The sequence below is a fragment of the Nerophis lumbriciformis genome, linkage group LG04 (assembly GCF_033978685.3).
Source record: "Nerophis lumbriciformis linkage group LG04, RoL_Nlum_v2.1, whole genome shotgun sequence".
NCBI lineage: Eukaryota > Metazoa > Chordata > Actinopteri > Syngnathiformes > Syngnathidae > Nerophis > Nerophis lumbriciformis.
The window spans coordinates 42,002,501-42,021,471 of NC_084551.2; the positions used below are offsets into that span (position 1 = coordinate 42,002,501).

General features: G+C 40.7%; 1 protein-coding gene across 1 annotated transcript in view; it reads left to right on the forward strand.

The window, feature by feature from the left end:
* The window catches only part of dbf4 (DBF4-CDC7 kinase regulatory subunit), a 23,798-nt gene extending 14,826 nt beyond the window's left edge, over positions 1–8,972 (forward strand). The window contains 3 exon segments of the mRNA XM_061955786.2: positions 7,395–7,510; positions 7,612–8,298; positions 8,300–8,972. Of these exon segments, the coding sequence (XP_061811770.2) occupies positions 7,395–7,510; positions 7,612–8,298; positions 8,300–8,348 (852 nt within the window). The 3' untranslated portion in view covers positions 8,349–8,972.
* Positions 8,973–18,971: the final 9,999 nt, after the last annotated feature.

Below are 18,971 nucleotides of genomic sequence, written 5' to 3' on the forward strand. Positions count from 1 at the left end.
AAACTCATAAATACATTTCAGCTAACAATTGAGGCAAGGGGAGCCATGACATCATTGAGTTTCTTTTGCCTGAAAACCCTCTCAAACCGCCAGCATTAAGCGGTAACGACAGTGCATCTGTAAAGTATTCACTTTTCCACATTTTGTTACAGCCTTATTTCAAAATGGAATAAATTCATTTTTCTCCCATAATTCTACAGACAATAACCCATATTGACGTTTTATTTTTAATTGTACCAATTTAAAGATCAAAGATTCTGATATTGAATCAAAGATTCTGAAATTCTACGACATAGTGAATTTGCAAACAGCTAAAATTATACACAAAGCAAACTATAACCTACTACCCAAGAATATACAACAATTCTTCTCAAAAAAAGAGGAGAAATATAATCTTAGGGAGAAATGTAATTTAAAACATTTGTATGCACGTACAACACTTAAGACCTTCAGTATATCAGTATGTGGAATTAAATTATGGAATGGATTAAGCAAAGCAATCAAACAATGTACTAATATGATCCACTTCAAGAAACTCTTCAAACTTAAAGTGTTTACAAAGTATAAAGAAGAAGAACCATGATAAACATTCTGAATTTATTTAACTCATCCATTCTTTCATTCTTTCACTCACAAAATAATCCTACTTATCTCAACATATGAAATGTAACTTACTTCACCAATTATTATTTATTTACTTATTTTATTGTGATTACTTATTGAGTATATTGTGAATAAATTGAGAACAGGAAGTGAACAAAAGTTTTAGAAACTGTTATGTAAAAGAAAAGGGGTAGGATTAAATAAGCTCTGCTTCTTCCTACTCCTTTTCGAACATGTTGAAAAGAGAAACTGGAGATTGTGATGTATCATGTTGTATACTTGCATGTTCGAAATAAACTCAAACTCAACTCAACTCAATTTATTAAATCTAAAAAAAAAAAATCACATGCACGTAAGTATTCACAGTCTTTGCCCAATACTTTGCTGATGCACCTTTGGCAGCAATTACAGCCTCAAGTATTTTTAAATAAGATGCCACAAGTTTGGGACACCTATCTTTGGGCAGTTTCCCATGTTCCTCTTTGCCCATTCCTCTTAGCAGGGGAGACAAGAGAGACAAGTCAGGATAGAGGAAAAGATAAATACAACAATTTACAGAAACATCCTGGATGAAAACAAACTATTCCCATCCAATCTGATGGAGCTGGAGTGATGCTGCAAAAAGGAATGGGCAAAACTGCCCAAAGATAGGGGTGCCAAGCTTGTGGCATTGTAAGTAGAAAGACTTGAGGCTGTGATTGCTGCCAAAGGTGCATCAACAATGTATTGAGCAAAAGCTGTGAAAACTTGCATACATGTGATTTTTTTTTCAGTTTTTATATTTAATACATTTTACAAAAACTTTTGGGAAAAAAAACTTTTCACGTCTTTATGGGGTATATTATCTGTAGAATTTTGAAAACAAAAAATACTATTACATTTTGGAATAGGTCTGGGCTATATGGACGAACACTGATATGCCGTATTTTTAGTCTGAATGGCAATGTACGGTATATACCGGTATCTTAAACAAAGCATGCAAACTGCTTAAGGTTGCCTAAGTGTTTTATGTCTAGATAATCAGTGTTGAGAGGACTCCGTTTATTTTTGTTGTAAGTAGTACAATTCACAGCACTTCACGTTTTCTGCACTTTGTTACAGCCTTATCCTAAATGGAATAAATTAATTTTTGTTTTCAAACTTCTACACACAATCATAATGACAATGTGAAAATGTTTTGAGAATTTTTTGCAAATTTCTTATACATAAAAAACTAAGAAATCACATGTAAATAAGTATCATAGCCTTTGCCCAATACTTTGTGTATGCAACTTTGGCAGCAATTATAGCCTCAAGTCTTTTTAAATACAATGCCACAAGCTTGGCACACCTATCTTTAGGCAATTTCTCCCATTCCTCTTTGCAACACCATTTTCAGAACATCAAATTTAAGTCTGGGCTCTGACGGGAGCCTCTTAAGGATATGCACAGAGTTGTCCGGAAGTCATTCTTTTGATATTGTTGACCTACTCAGTGGCCTAGTGGTTAGAGGGTCCGCCCTGAGATTGGTAGGTTGTGAGTTCAAACCCCAGCCGAGTCATACCAAAGACGATAAAAAATGGGACCCATTACCTCCCTGCTTGGCACTCAGCATCAAGGGTTGGAATTGGGGGTTAAATCACCAAAAATGATTCCCGGGCGCGGCACCGCTGCTGCCCACTGCTCCCCTCACCTCCCAGGGGGTGATCAAGGGGATGGGTCAAATGCAGAGGACAAATTTCACCACACCTAGTGTGTGTGTGTGTGTGTGTGTGTGTGTGTGTGACAATCATTGGTACTTTAACTTTTAACTTTAACTCGTCGCTATGGAGCAGGTTTTCATCCAGGGTGTTTCTGTACATTGCTGCATTCATCTTCCCCTCCATCTTGATTAGTCTCCCAGTTCCTCCTGTTGAAAAACATCCCCACAGCATAATGCTGCCACCACCATGTTTCACTGTAAGGATGGTATTGGCCTGGTGATGAGCAATGCCTGGTTTTCTCCAAACTTGATTCCTCACATTCACGTCAAAGAGTTACATTTTTGTCTCATCAGACTAGAGAATTTAGTTTCTCATAGCCTGAAGGTATTTAAGGTGCATTTTGACAAAATTTTACAAATGAATGGCTTCCGTCTATACCAGGGGTCGGCAACCCAAAATGTTGAAAGAGCCATATTGGACCAAAAATACAAAAACAAATCTGTCTGGAGCCGCAAAAAATTAAAAGCCATATTACATACAGATAGTGTGTCATGAGATCTACATTGAATTAAGAGGAAACTAAATGAGCTCAAATATACCTACAAATGAGGCATAATGATGCAATATGTACACATAGCTAGCCTAAATAGCATGTTAGCATCGATTAGCTTGCAGTCATGCAGTGACCAAATATGCCCGATTAGCACTCCACACAAGTCAATAATATCAACAACACTCACCTTTGTGCATTCATGCACGTTAAAAGTTTGGTGGACAAAATGAGACAGAAAAAGAAGTGGCATAAAACACATCCTAGAAAGTCGGAGAAAGTTATACATGTAAACAAACTACGTTGAGTTCAAGGACTGCCAAAATTAGTAGGACAAAACGGCACTCACCAAATACTCGAATCAGTAAAGCATGTTTAATATAAACAGTGTGCTTTAAAACAATTAGGGAGGTTTGTGTCATGTTTGTCCTCCTACAGAAACCATATTAAAACAAAAAATATATTTTTTCCCCCTCATCTTTTTCCATTTTTCATACATTTTTGAAAAAGCTCCAGAGAGCCACTAGGCCGGCGCTAAAGAGCCGCATGCAGCTCTAGAGCCGCGGGTTGCCGACCCGTGGTCTATACCATACAACCTGATTGGTGGATTGCTGCAAAGATGTTGTCCTTCTATAAAGTTCTCCTCTCTCCACGGAGGAATGCTGTAGCTCTGACAGAGTTACCATCGGGTTCTTGGTCACCTACCTGACTGGGTTCCCTATCCCCCAATCGCTCAGTTGAGACAACCGACCAGCTTTAGGAAGAGTGGTTCAAAACTTTTCTATTTACGGATGATGGAGGCCACTGTGCTCATTGGGGCCTTCAAGGCAGCATATATTTTTTCTGTACCCTTCCCCACATTTGTGCCTGGAGACAATCCTGTCTGCAAAATCCACAGACAATTCCTTCATTCTTTGTTTGTGCTCTGATAGTAATAATGAATAATAATGGAATGAATGTGAGTGTGAATGTTGTCTGTTTATCTGTGTTGGCCCTGCAATGAGGTGGCGACTTGACCAGGGTGTACCCCGCCTACTGCCCGAATGCAGCTGGGATATGCTCCAGCACCCCCCGCGACCCCGAAAGGGACACGCGATAGAAAATGGGTGGATAGATTTACATAGCGCTTTTCTAAACACTCAAAACGCTTCACAGAGAAGTGAGAACCATCCCACATTCATGGTGGTAAGCTACATTTGTAGCCACAGCTGCCCTGGGAAAGACTGATGAAAGCGTGGCTGCCAATTTGTGCCATACGGCCCCTCCGACCACCATCAAACATTCATTCACTTTCATACACCAGTGTGAGCGGCACTGGGATTGAGTGTCTTGCCCAAGGACACAAAAGTTAAAGTTAAAGTTAAAGTACCAATGATTGTCACACACACACTAGGTGTGGCGAGATTATTCTCTGCATTTGACCCATCACCCTTGATCACCCCCTGGGAGGTGAGGGGAGCAGTGGGCAGCAGCGGTGGCCGCGCCCGGGAATCATTTTGGTGATTTAACCCCCAATTCCAACCCTTGATGCTGAGTGCCAAGCAGGGAGGTAATGGGTCCCATTTTTATAGTCTTTGGTATGACTCGGCCGGGATTTGAACTCACAACCTACCGATCTCAGGGCGGACACTCTAACCACTAGGCCACTGAGTAGGTCCACTAGGCCACTGAGTAGGTGAGGCAGTGACTTGAATAACAGAACTGGGGATCAAACTTGGAACCCTCAAGTTGGTGGCACAGCCGCTCTATCACCATGCCCCACCGTGCTCTGCCATGTACTGTCTAGTGTGGGACTTTATATATAGACAGGTCTGTGCCTTTCCAAATCGTGTCCAACCAACTTAATTTACCACAGGTGGACTCCAATTAAGCTGAAGTAACATCTTAAGGATGATCAGTTAAAACAGGATGCACCTGAGCTCACTTTTGAGTTTCATAGCAAATGATGTGAATACTTATGTACATGGTTTATTAGTTATTTATTTGTAATAAATTTGCAAAACTGTATTAAATAAAAATATTGACATAGTGTCATTGTGTGTAGAATGTTGAGGCCAAAAATGTATTTATTCCATACTGGAAAAAGACTAACATAACCAAATGTATGAAAACGTGAAGCGCTGTGAATACTTTCTGGGTGCACTGTATACTTAAAGCATGTATATAAACATTGATGGAAGTATTTAGATGTTTCTTTTAAGTGCTTTATAAGCAGAATAGAGCAACTCCCATTGTTTCCATTGTAAGCTGACTTTTAAAAGCATTTATTTACTAGATAGAGTGCATAAAAAAAGGAAAAAAAAAACATATGTGCTTTTCTTACATAAGGAGGATTGTGAATGATAGCCAAAAAGTGCAGTTCCCCTTTAAATAACATACAAATCAATGAGTGAACAGCTACAGCTGGACAAATCCTTGACAGAACAGTCAACCATATACAGGGGCGGTATAGCTCGGTTGGTAGAGCTGCCGTGCCAGCAACTTCAGGGTTGCAGGTTCAATCCCCGCTTCCGCCATCCTAGTCACTCCCGTTGTGGCAAGACACTTTACCCACCTGCTCCCAGTGCCACCCACACTGGTTTCAAAATGTAACTTAGATATTGGGTTTCACAATGTAAAGCACTTTGAGTCACTTGAGAAAATATAATAAATATAATTCACTTCACTTCATTTAAGTACTGGGCCTTTAGCACATGCTTGCAATAACTACTGTAATGTTGATACTCAACATTGTGTGTGCAACATACAGTATTCTAAGATTAGGATTAGAGATGGGGGTGCTCTTTATTTCACACAGCAAATGTATTGTTTCATCCCACAAGTGTAAAAATAGGCCAACCCACTTGTTTAAAATGTTGACGTGCTGAAGTTCCAGATCCATCTTTTCTACTTCTCTGATCCCCTTTGACTCTGACTTAATAATATATTAATCCGAATATTGTTTAGCAAGTCTGTGTATTCTCTTGTAATTAATATCCACATATTTACCTTGGTAATGGCTAAGTTTATTTCAAGCATGCTTAACAATGCTTAATGCTTAAACAATGCTTAATTAATGCTTAACATTAATGTACATCATCTGTTCAGCGTCTGTGACACAAATCATTGTATCCAAAAAGGACTAGGAAGTAAAATGATTTAAAAAGGTGTGCCTTTAGCATTCTTTTAAAGGTATCTGCAGCTTAAAGCTCTCCACCAGGCCTTTCCACAGGTGGAGCATAGTACAGGTCTATTCAACTGGAAGTCTGGGGGAAATATCTGGCTGGGGAATGACACTAGACTGGCATGTGAGTTTAGTTTAAAAAAAAAAACTTAGACTGACATATTTGCAGCAGAATCTTAAAAGAAACTTGCCGCTGTCACATTGAGGACCTTTTGAATAGTTTTTTGGAAGCAGCAAAGCATTCACTGTACATTCGTCTGTACATAAATGAGGGTTTATTTGTTGTTTTTTTAATCCTCAAGCAGTTGTGGAACTATTGTCCCACTCTCTGGTCCTCATCAGCATGTGTGTGGCCTGGTCTTATAATAATTCTACATTTATAATATTATTTTTGGGAAGAACAGAGAGAGTTACAATAATCTAAAAACAGCAGAAAATAAAAGCATGCTATAGTACTTCTCTGTGCTGCCTCAGAGATTAATTAGGGGACTCTGGCTATATTCTTAAGATGATCAAAACCTATTTTTGTGATATTTTAGATGTGTAAAATAAAATAAAAAAATGTCATGTGGAATACACTATTTGTAAAGGGTTTGGTTTGAATGTCTTTATTTGAATAAACTGCTTGGTCAAAAAGTGTTATTTCTAAAGACACGTTGTGTTACTTCATTTAATAAGAATAGCTTTTTGTTGTGGGAAATGTGTTACGGTTCAGTGTTTGATATGTACTTTTTTTTTTTTTATGATAATGACAAATACAGTATATCAGAATCAGAAGAATCAGAATCGTTTTATTGCCATTGTTTGAGAACGGGTTCACAAACTAGGAATTTTTCTTGGTGCAATCGTGCAACATAAAAACACATGTAACACAGATTTGGTAATAACAAGAGCTGTAACTGAGCTATCAGATCTTGTTATAGACTTAGAAGGAATTCTAGGGAGCTACTGTTAGGAGTTATTGTTCATGTGCCTGATGGCCGAGGGGAAAAAACTGTTCAGGTGGCGGGAGGTGTGGGTCTGGATGGACCGTAGTCTCCTGCATGAGGGGAGAGGGGAGAATAGTGTGTGTCCAGGGTGAGAAGAGTCAGCTGTGATCCGACCCACACGCCTCATGGTCCTGGAGGAGAACAAGTTCAAAAGAAATCCTATACAGGGAAAAATATGCATAGACAACTGAATCGTAATCTAATTGAATCGTGAGTTGCCTCAAATGTCGCTTCCTCACAAAATTGTTGATTAATAAAACCATATTTAATGTAAAATTAATAATACATCTGGGCTAAAGATAGCAGACACTTAGCTTCAGCATTCTTCATCCTTATACAAATAGTTCAACTAGTAAATGATGAAATTGTGATTTACTAATTTCCGCTGTCACTTTTGTTCAATCTAGCACCTGCAAAGTGATCGTCACAAGGCTTTCTCCAAGACTGACGCTTACCAAGTTGTGGACAGACTAGTTTCAACTCTACACTGCAGCTTCACTCGCCTCAACAGACTTTATAAAAGGTGTTCCTTCAAGTTTCCTTTGGCATCCCCAATTAATCAGAGACAAATCACTTTTAAAACTTTCAATACTAACCGCTCAACTCATGTTTGTTTCCCGTCAGACCAAAGTGCAGTATTTCTACTGCTTTGGTTGTTCCTGCACCACTTGGAAGAAGTGAGCACGGTGCCAAGGCAGATCATAACCTCACTGGAATTATGAAAGAGAAGCAGCACAATCACGCTTTAAACGTTTCTTCAGCTTCTCCATCTGCCTCTCTGATTCACTGCAATGACAGGAAGTGGTTTATTGCCTCACACCAGTCAAAACTCCCATCTATGTGCAGACAGAAGCAGTTGGTTTCTTGCTCTCAAAAAGCCACACACAACGCAGAAATGGTGCCCTCTAGTGTTGCACATGTGGCCCACAGTTCCCTCTTAGTTCCTCGGGTCAATCTTGATGTGCAAGTATCTCACAGAGACCCGCTCAGCCTGACACTACCCCCCCATCAAGATCCACACAGCGTGTTATACTTAGAAAGCCCGGAAGTTATCACAAAACAAGATGAGACCACAGGCAACAATGAATCACCTGGGAAAGCAAGCGGAAAGGTCTCGGAGCGAGATGGGGCAAGTCCTCCATCACTGACTTACACTTCTCCTGTTAAAAATGTAAAGAGGAAGGTCAAAGCTTACAAGCGCAAAAGACGGAAACTCAACTCAAAAACTACATGTAAAGATCATGTAGCGGAGAGTGATGCTTGTGATGATACCCTACTGAGGCTTTGGCAACTTTTTTACTCAAGTGAGGACAAAGGTGGAATTCCTGGGGTTTGACGAGGAGAAAGGAAGGACTGAATAAAATGTACTCTTTTGCCTTTCCAATGGGGATCCAGGTAGTGTCACATGGCTTGTTTTCATGCCAGCTCTTCTGTATAAACGACACTAATGTGGAATGATCAGTTAAGTTTTTATTCATAGATATAGCACATTTAAAAACAACCCCAGTTGGCCAAAGTGCTGTACTGACTTAAATAATTTAAAAAAATGTGCAAGCAGTGTCACATTTACATTGTAACAGCAGGATGAATAAAATTTTACAATTATAGCATATCCTAATGGAAATTGGGGTTGGTGTCGAGGTTTTTCATGTCCTGCAAAATAGCTGCTTCACAGTTGTCAATTATTTGCCTGTGCCTTTTACACAGAACAGCAAAGCAGGATATGTGTCCAAGTGTGTGCTTTTATTCACAGTAATACTACAACATCCTGCAAGTAGATAGTTAGACATGGTGACACATAAAATGTATTTTGTCAGTCAACACAGTACTGCTCTATAAAAAAGGTGGAATTTTTTGGGTACCTCACAATTCGATTTTGATTCTTGGGGTGACGGTACAATTCAGAATCAATTCTGGATTCAACACGATTTTCATTATTTGGTATAACAATTGTAAAAAAATAAATTAAAAAAACCCTTCCAAAACAGGCTACAACAGCTTCTTTTGGCTCCTGACGTACAACTTACAAGCGCAATGTTGGCCCAAAAAGATCTTTTTCAACATTTATTTTTAGAGTATGTATTTTCAAAGAGTGTTTTGTGGACTTGGAGAAGGCATTCGACCGTGTCCCTCGGGAAGTCCTGTGGGGAGTGCTCAGAGAGTATGGGGTATCGGACTGTCTGATTGTGGCAGTCCGCTCCCTGTATGATCAGTGCCAGAGCTTGGTCCGCATTGCCGGCAGTAAATCGGACACGTTTCCAGTGAGGGATGGACTCCGCCAAGGCTGCCCTTTGTCACCGATTCTGTTCATAACTTTTATGGACAGAATTTCTAGGCGCAGTCAAGGCGTTGAGGGTATCTGGTTTTGTGGCTGCAGTATTAGGTCTCTGCTTTTTGCAGATGATGTGGTCCTGATGGCTTCATCTGGCCAGGATCTTCAGCTCTCACTGGATCGGTTCACAGCTGAGTGTGAAGCGACTGGGATGGGAATCAGCACCTCCAAGTCCGAGTCCATGGTTCTCGCCCGGAAAAGGGTGGAGTGCCATCTCCGGGTTGGGGAGGAGAGCTTGCCCCAAGTGGAGGAGTTCAAGTACCTCAAAGTCTTGTTCACGAGTGAGGGAAGAGTGGATCGTGAGATCGACAGGCGGATCGGTGCGGCGTCTTCAGTAATGCGGACGCTGTATCGATCCGTTGTGGTGAAGAAGGAGCTGAGCCGGAAGGCAAAGCTCTCAATTTACCGGTCGATCTACGTTCCCATCCTCACCTATGGTCATGAGCTTTGGGTTATGACCGAAAGGACAAGATCACGGGTACAAGCGGCCGATTTTCAAAGATCACAGAATATTAATGTACAATACTAGATAGACATGTACAAAGCAATTAAGACATACAAATACAGTACTAAATCAAAGGAAAACCAAAATGTATAAAAGCAACAGTATAACAAAAGGCACAGCCATATGAATGACAGATGTTGCAGGGTGTCTATTACTTCCTCTAAACCAGTCTTCAACTAGTGTGACATGCTCCCATGAGGGGCTACATGTGACCTCGGGTAACATGGAACATTTTTGCCAATCTAAACGCTTCAAATCTGTGATCTTTTGGCATCCAATTCAGGCCACATCAGGAGGTGGTCCTGAATCTGATTGGATGGATCTTTTCAAATGTGACTTCAGTCTAAACGCAATGTGACCCGTATGTGACTTTTTCATCAGCTTTCGGCGAGCTACGTCACTCGTGTGCATCACTTGTCATTAGAGAGCAAATAATAGGCTATATGTAATATGAATATATGTTTTGATTCCGAATAAATAACTTGTTGAAGGACCTGAATTGACGCTGTGACGCATTTGCTTACATGGGACGGCGTGGCGAAGTTGGTAGAGTGGCCGTGCCAGCAATCGGAGTGTTGCTGGTTACTGGGGTTCAATTCCCACCTTCTACCATCCTAGTCACGTCCGTTGTGTCCAAGACACTTCACCCCTTGCTCTTGATGGCTGCTGGTTAGCGCCTTGCACATCAGTGTGTGAATGGGTGAATGTGGAAATACTGTCAAAGCGCTTTGAGTACCTTGAAGGTAGAAAAGCGCTATACAAGTATAACCCATTTATCATTTATTTATGTGAGTCGAAAAATAAAGGTCCCGGAGATCCACGCTGATGTCTGTCTCCACTACTTTAGAGACATTGAAAGATGAGAACCCTCCTAAATATATTACCCTATATATCATTAATATATTATATTACTTTTGTTTTCACAAAAAACGCTCATTTTTAATGTGTGCCGACTTTTTTTTTTTTGTAGTATTAGCGACTTCCTCCCGGTCAACTTCCTTGTTTTCACTTAATCGCACTGTGCATGCAAGTGACGTCGCGGCCACATTGGGGCCACATGCGTGTTTACACTGGAGTCTGATAAAAAAAATCACATTTTACTCGCAGAGTAAACAGATGGAAAAGTTTGTATTTAAAAAATTCTGATTTCAGCCACTTTGGCCTGCAATGTAAACATAGTCATTGTGACGACAGTGAGAGACAAGAAAATACGGCTATGTTGTTTTTTTAATGTTAGTAAGAATACAATGTGCTGCAGAGGTGTACTTGCAACAATTGTATATACAATTGAATCAATTGTATATTATTTTAGGGGGGCTCAAGCCCCCCTAAAATATTCTTAAACCCCCCTAAATAATTTGGTGTTATATTTATATATATGTTTTTGTATTTTTTTTTTTTTTTACAAATACATGCCGACATATTCATTATAAAGTGGCCCGAATATGAGTTTAAATACATAATCATATAACCTGTCATTCACTCAGTTTCCTCACTTCATAGCGTAAGGTAGAGAACGTGAATGGATGCAAAATGGACATGAGACTTTTTCAAGAAAGTAAGTATTCATCACCAGAGGTGGGTAGTAACGCGCTACATTTACTCCGTTACATCGACTTGAGTAACTTTTGGGATAAATTGTACTTCTAAGAGTAGTTTTAATGCAACATACTTTTACTTTTACTTGAGTATATTTATAGAGAAGAAACGCTACTTTTACTCCGCTACTTTTATCTACATTCAGCTCGCTACTCGCTACTATTTTTTATCGATCTGTTAATGCACGCTTTGTTTGTTTTGGTCTGTCAGACAGACCTTCATAGTGCCTGCGTTTCAACAAATGCAGTCACTGGTGACGTTCACTCCGTTCCACCAATCAGATGCAGTAACTGGTGACGTTGGACCAATCAAACAGAGCCAGGGGTCACATGACCTGACTTAAACAAGTTGAAAAACGTATTCGGGTGTTACCATTTAGTGGTCAATTGTACGGAATATGTACTGTACTTTGCAATCTACTAATAAAAGTTCCAATTGTTGTAGTAGTGTTTATATCCGTAAAAGCAGACTCCAGAGACTTGTAAACTTCACACAGCTTCCTTTACTCGTGCTTGTTAATTCACACTGTTAATCCCCACAACACACTCAACGGCGCCCCCTCTGGACACTATGTAGTATTGTACTTAACATCTGTACATCCCCCCTTTTAGATTCTAAACCTCTTTTCTTTATTTTAAAGATTGAACTGTTTCAAAATAAAATGATTCCAAAATGATAGTTACTTCTATCTTAATCACCAGGTATTAATAACTGAGCATGTTCAACTCACATTCAAGTGGCCTAGTGGTTAGAGTGTCCGCCCTGAGATCGGTAGGTTGTGAGTTCAAATCCCGGCCGAGTCATACCAAAGACTATAAAAAAATGGGACCCATTACCTCCCTGCTTGGCACTCAGCATCAAGGGTTGGAATTGGGGGTTAAATCACCAAAATGATTCCCGGGCGCGGCCACCGCTGCTGCCCACTGCTCCCCTCACCTCCCAGGGGGTGATCAAGGGTGATGGGTCAAATGCAGAGAATAATCTCGCCACACCTAGTGTGTGTGTGACAATCATTGGTACTTTAACTTTAACTTTTTAACTTTTAACATTAGTACCCAACATAACGCACATGTTTTTAGGAACAACAAACAGTTAGGTCTACACCATTCTTTCCCAAAGACCAGGGAAAACTCTCTGGTCAATTAGAATGTTCATAAATCCAGTCTATCTGGAGGGCGGGAAACTCTTCCGGACCTGGTCACTGTTTCACCTGAATCTGTCTGCCTTTGAACAGTCTCTATCTCATCAGAGCAGGACAGACCTCCCTCAGGGAGCACTGTCAGGTGAGCCCTGTTTCGTCTTAAGCTCCCTTGGTCTGTTTCCACATTGTACGACCTTGGTGTTGAAGCCGGTCCCTGGACAGTAGCTGTGGTCTGCGCTGTTTTAATCCACACTCTCTGTCCTGGAACCAGAACTGGTAAGTCTTTTGTCCTGTGTCTCAGGTTGAATGACTCTCTCTGCTTCACTTTTAGTTCTTTGTCTTTTTCCCTGAAAGCTCTGAGGTTTGGCCAGGCTGGTTTCAATGCTTATGGAGCGGTAGGAACTGTTGATCTTATCCTCCTCCCCATCAGCAGCTGCGCTGGACTCAGCCCGTGAGCCAGTGGTGTAGCTCTGTAAGCCAAAAGAGCTTTCTGAGGGTCTGGACTTTTGTTGAGCAGCTGTTTGACCGTGCGGACAGCTCTCTCTGCTTCCCCATTGCTCTGGGGATAGCGAGGGCTGCTGGTCATGTGGTTGAAACCATAGTCCTGGGCAAAAGTGGCAAAGTCTGTGGAAGCAAACTGTGGCCCGTTGTCAGTCACCAAGATTTCAGGCACTCCAAATCTTGCAAAGATTACCTTGAGTCTCTCCACTGTTGTAGATGTTGTCAGGGTCGGGAGGTTTGCTACTTCAATGTATCGGGAGTAGTAGTCCACCACCACGATATAATGTCCATTCTTCCACTGAAAGATATCAGCCGCCACTTTTTCCCATGGTCGTGCTGGTAGGGGCGTTGTCATTAAAGGTTCTGTCTTTGCCTGTGAATATTGGCAACAGATTTCACACCTTTCCACCATCTCTTTAATCTGTCTTGTTATCCCTGGCCACCATAGGGATCCTTGTGCCCTTGCCACACACTTAGTCACACCCTGATGGCCTTCGTGCAACCTTTCCATCATTTCCTGCTGCATGCATCCAGGGATCAGAATCCGTGTTCCCTTAAGAAGCAAGCCCTCTGCCATGTTGATGTCGTTCCTCTCTGACCAGAATGGCAGAAGAGGCTCAGGAACGCTTCTCCTGTGAGAGGGCCAGCCTTTTTCCGTCAATGTTTTCAGCTGCCTGCAAACACTGTCTGTGCTCTGAGCTTCCTTGATGCAAGCTAGTTTACTGTCAGTGGCGGGGAGGTGGTGTAGAATGTGATCAATGTATGCACAGCATTCTTTCTGCAAGCTGCTATTGGCCTCTCTGGCCTCCATTCCCAGGCGAGCTCTAGAGAGAGTGTCAGCAGTGACGAGTTGTTTTCCCGGGACATGTATGATTTTATAGTTGAACCTCAACAGTCTTAGCCTAAATCTAAGAATTCTTGGAGGAAGATCATCCAAAGACCGAGAGCCAAGCAGCGAAATTAAAGGTTTGTGATCTGTTCTCACTGTGAATTCCAAGCCTAGCAGATATGAGCTGAGTCGCTCACAGGCCCATGTTGCCGCTAGTGCTTCTTTTTCTATTTGCGCGTACTGGACCTCCGTGGGCGTCAGGCTCCGCGATATGTACACAACAGGTCTCCACCTACCATCTGTCTGCTGCTGCTGGAGGACCGCCCCAAGTCCGTATGACGACGCATCAGGCATGACGTCCCAGGTCCATGTGCTGTCACTTTTTAGCAGGTCACGTAGGGGTTTTGTGAGAGCTGGTAGGCTGGGTGAGAACTTGCCAACATAATTCACCATTCCAATGAACCGGCGGACCTCCTCCACATTGCGAGGTTCTGGCATGTTTTTAATGGCACTGATTTTGTCTGGATCAGCCTCGATTCCTGTTGCGCTTATGTGGTGTCCAAGAAATTTCACTTTTTCCACTGAAAATTCACATTTTTCATTGAGGGTGAGGCCCGCTTTTTCACACCTTTTCAGTACTTCCTGCAGCCTTTCATCATGCTCTTTTTTGTCTTTTCCATAGACTAAGATGTCATCTGCATGGCACAGAGCGCCCTTTGCCCCTGCGATTATTTGTGAGATTCTCAGCTGAAAATGCTCAGGCGCGGAAGAAATGCCGAAGGGGAGCCTCTGAAGGCAATATCTTCCGAAGGGAGTAATAAAAGTTGTTAAAGGCTGTGATTCTTCATGTAGAGGAACTTGCCAGAAACCAGATGTTGCATCTAATTGCGAAAAGACTCTTGCCCCCTCCAGCTGCGCCAGTGTCTCATCAACTGCAGGCAGTATGTGTCTCTCTCTGCACACGCTGTCGTTAAGGTAAGGTCCACACAAATGCGAGGTTTCTTATTTGGCTTGGGGACCACTACCATCCCCGCACACCATTCAGTTGGCTCCTCAATTTTTCTTATGACTCCCATTGCTTCCATCCTGTCTAACTCTTCTTTAACTTGTTCTTTCATAGGTAATGGAACTCTGCGCGGGGCCGAGAGAGCATAAGGGACTGCTTCATTATTCAGTTTTATCTTGTAGTTTCCTTGTAGCTTTCCAAGCCCTGAAAACACCTTTGGGAACATAGCTCTGTATTGATGCCTCGCTTCTTGTTTCTCCTCCTGTACTGAAGCTACCTGTTGAACCAGGTTCAGCTTTATTAAAGCAGGAAGTCCCATTAGTGGCATCACCAGGTTTGTCACCACATATACATCTTGCCTTATTTCTCTTTTTTCTGTTTTAATGTGTGCTTTCATGATGCCCAAAACCTTCAATGGACAGTTATCTGGACCTTTAATCTTTTTAGGTGGTGTCTTCAGCCTGCCGTCACGTGCTCTCAAGTACATGGCAGATGGAATAGCTGTAACTGAGGCTCCTGAGTCCAGTTTAAATGTTACCTTCTTTCCATTAAGGCTGATTTCTTTTAACCATTCCTCTTCAATTCCTTCTGTGTTAACTGTCCCCATGAAAGCTATGTCTTCTTCTGTGTTGCTGTCCACTATAGCTTCCACTCTTTGAGATGATCTGCAGACCGCAGCGAAATGTCCCTTTTTTTTTTGCATTTTCGACACTCAGCCTCTTTGGCTGGGCACAGTTTCCATGGGTGTTGTGGCGTTTTGCCGCACCTTGTACATTTCTCATTATAGTATGTCTTGTTTACAGTGCTTGGCTTGGAATTAAACTGCTCTGGTCTGCGTGGGGGAGCTTGTCTATATTGTGTTTTCCCTCTATTTGTGTTTATGGCATCCATATTAGCACCTTTAATTTCTGTGTGTGTCCCTCGTAGCAGTTGCTGTTGTTTCTTTATTTCTTCCTGCTGCCTGACCTGGGTTATTGTTTTTGCCAGCGTCAGGTCAGGGTCTAACTGAAGTCTCTCTGACAGCCGGGAGTCTCTTATCCCGACCACTATGCGGTCTCTTATCATTTCCTCCTTTAAGGCACCAAATTTGCAGTGTTCAGCCAACTTATGCACATCTGTGATAAAGTTCTCTGCAGACTCGCCTTGTTGTTGCTGTCTGCTATTAAACTTAGCACGTTCATAAATTACATTGTGCTTACCCACAAAATGTTCATCAAAGGCTTTTGTCACCTCTGCATAGACTGTCTTCTGTTGGTCGCTTAGTGGTAACGTAGTGAGAATGTCGTCACTCTTTTCACCCATCACATACAGTAGGGAGTTGACCTGATAGCCGTCCTCTTTTCCGCTCAATCCTGACGCAATCCTGAACCTCTCGAACCGTCTCAACCATTGCGGCCACGAGCTGGGCTCCTCGAAGTTGAAGCTGCCAGGAGGCGCGATGGAGAATATTTGATCTGTCATCTCCCGTCCTTATCCGGGCTCCGATGCTGATCCGCTGCTCTCCGTGCTCACCTTAGCCTAGCGTAGCTTAGCCTGTCGCCGGCCAGGTAAACAATGACGACCTCGGGTGGACTATTTCAGCCTCACTTTTCTCAACTACACCTACTTTTTACCCACAGTAGGTTCGCTTACTTCTGACACCATGTTGTAGTAGTGTTTATATCCGTAAAAGCAGACTCCAGAGACTTGTAAACTTCACACAGCTTCCTTTACTCGTGCTTGTTAATTCACACTGTTAATCCCCACAACACACTCAATGGCGCCCCCTCTGGACACTATGTAGTATTGTACTTAACATCTGTACACCAATCAATCAATCAAAAGTGTGAAGGAAAAAAGACCCTTTTTTATTTCAACCGTACATCCCGTCAAAAGCCTAAAGACTGACTGCACAGTTCCTGTCTTCACAATAAAAGTGCCACTCAATCGCGCCTGCGCTTTCAAATTAAGAGTCTCCGAAAGCCAGCGCAAACAAGCTAGCAAGCTACGGCGTTTGCCGCCAATGTATTTCTTGTAAAGTGTATAAAAACGAATATTAAAGCTGGACAAATAAAATGCAAAAAAACCAACCACTTTCATGTGGTATTAGACAGAAAGGAGGAACTTTTTTTCTCCTCCAATTGAAAACGTGGACGTTATCAGCACTACTGTCTGATTACAATCAATGCAAGTCATCAGAATCAGGTAATACACCAACTTATATTCTTGTCTTCATGAAAGAAAGGAATCTATATGTGCTAAACATGCATGTATATTCTTTAAAACACCTTTAACATGTAAACAAAAACGGCAAAATAAATAAATAGACATTATATACTGTATATATCAATATATGTACATATTATTGTATATATATATATGTGTATATGAATATGTGTGTGTGTATATACAGTATATATATATATGTGTATATATATATGTGTGTGTGTGTATATATATATATATATATATATATATATACATATATATATATATATATATGTGTGTATATATATATATATATATATATATATATATATATATATATATATATATGTATATGTGTGTGTGTATGTATATATATATATATATATATATATATATATATATATATATATATACATACACACACACATATACATATATATATATATATATATATATATGATATGTGTGTGTATGTTACTCATCGGTTACTCAGTACTTGAGTAGTTTTTTCACAACATGCTTTTTACTTTTGTAATCTACAAATAGATTACAAATAGAATCTATTATATAAATAAATTATACATATATATATATATATATATATATATATATATATATATATATATATATATATATATATATATATATATATATATAAATAAATAAATTATATATATATATATATATATATATATATATATATATATATATATATATATATATATATATATATACATATATGTATGTGTGGGAAAAATCACAAGACTATTTCATCTCTACAGGCCTGTTTCATGGAGTGGGTGGGTACAGGCTGGCGTAGGGGCGTGGTGATTGGCTCATGTGTTACCTAGGAGGTGTTTCCGTCTGTGGCGGCATGCTGTTACAATTTCGCTGCGCTTGTTGAGGGATGACAGGTCTGGACGGTAAATAATAAACAGTTTCTCTTTCAAGCATAGGTTGCATCTTTTATTACCACTATTGTAAGGTGTGCTGGATGCAAGAATTTGCCATGTTATTGAATATTCAACATTATTGTCTTTGAGGTCCCAAATGTGTTTGCTGAGTTCTGTGGTATTCCGCAGGTTTTGGTTCCTGAAAGAAGCCTTGTGATTGTTCCATCTGGTTTTGAACTCTCCCTCGGTTAATCCTACATATGTGTCGGATGTGTTAATGTCCTTGCGTGTTACCTTAGATTGGTAGACAACTGATGTTTGTAAGCACCCCCCGTTAAGAGGGCAATCAGGTTTCTTTCGGCAGTTGCAGCCTTTGTTGGTTTTGGAGTCGCTCTGTCCGGGGGCCGACGGCTCATTTGCAATTGTTTTGTTGTGGTTTGAGATAATTTGTCGTATATTGTTCATACAGCTGTAGCTCAATTTAATGTTGTTCTTGTTGAATACTTTTCTTAGGGTGTTGTCTTTGGGAAAGTGTTTGTCAATCAGATTGAGGAATTTGTGTCCGCCACAGACGGAAACACCTCCTAGGTAACACATGAGCCAATCACCACGCCCCTACGCCAGCCTGTACCCACCCACTCTGTGCCCTATATAAACCATGGTATGTGAATGCTCCCATTAAAATCTCCTAATGATTGAGGGAACCCCCTCATGAAACAGGCCTGTAGAGATGAAATAGTGTTGTGATTTTTTTCCCCCACACATACATATATTGCGCTCTACTACGGTATCGAGCACTATTTTTTGGATAACCTTATTAAGACATATATATATATATATATATATAATTTATTTATATAATAGATTCTATTTGTAATCTACTTTACATTTGATTCCAAATCTCAAAGTGCTACAGAATTACAACCATTGGCATTGTTAGGCCTATTTTGGCGTTGTAATAAATAAATAAATAAAACATCGCTTATCGATA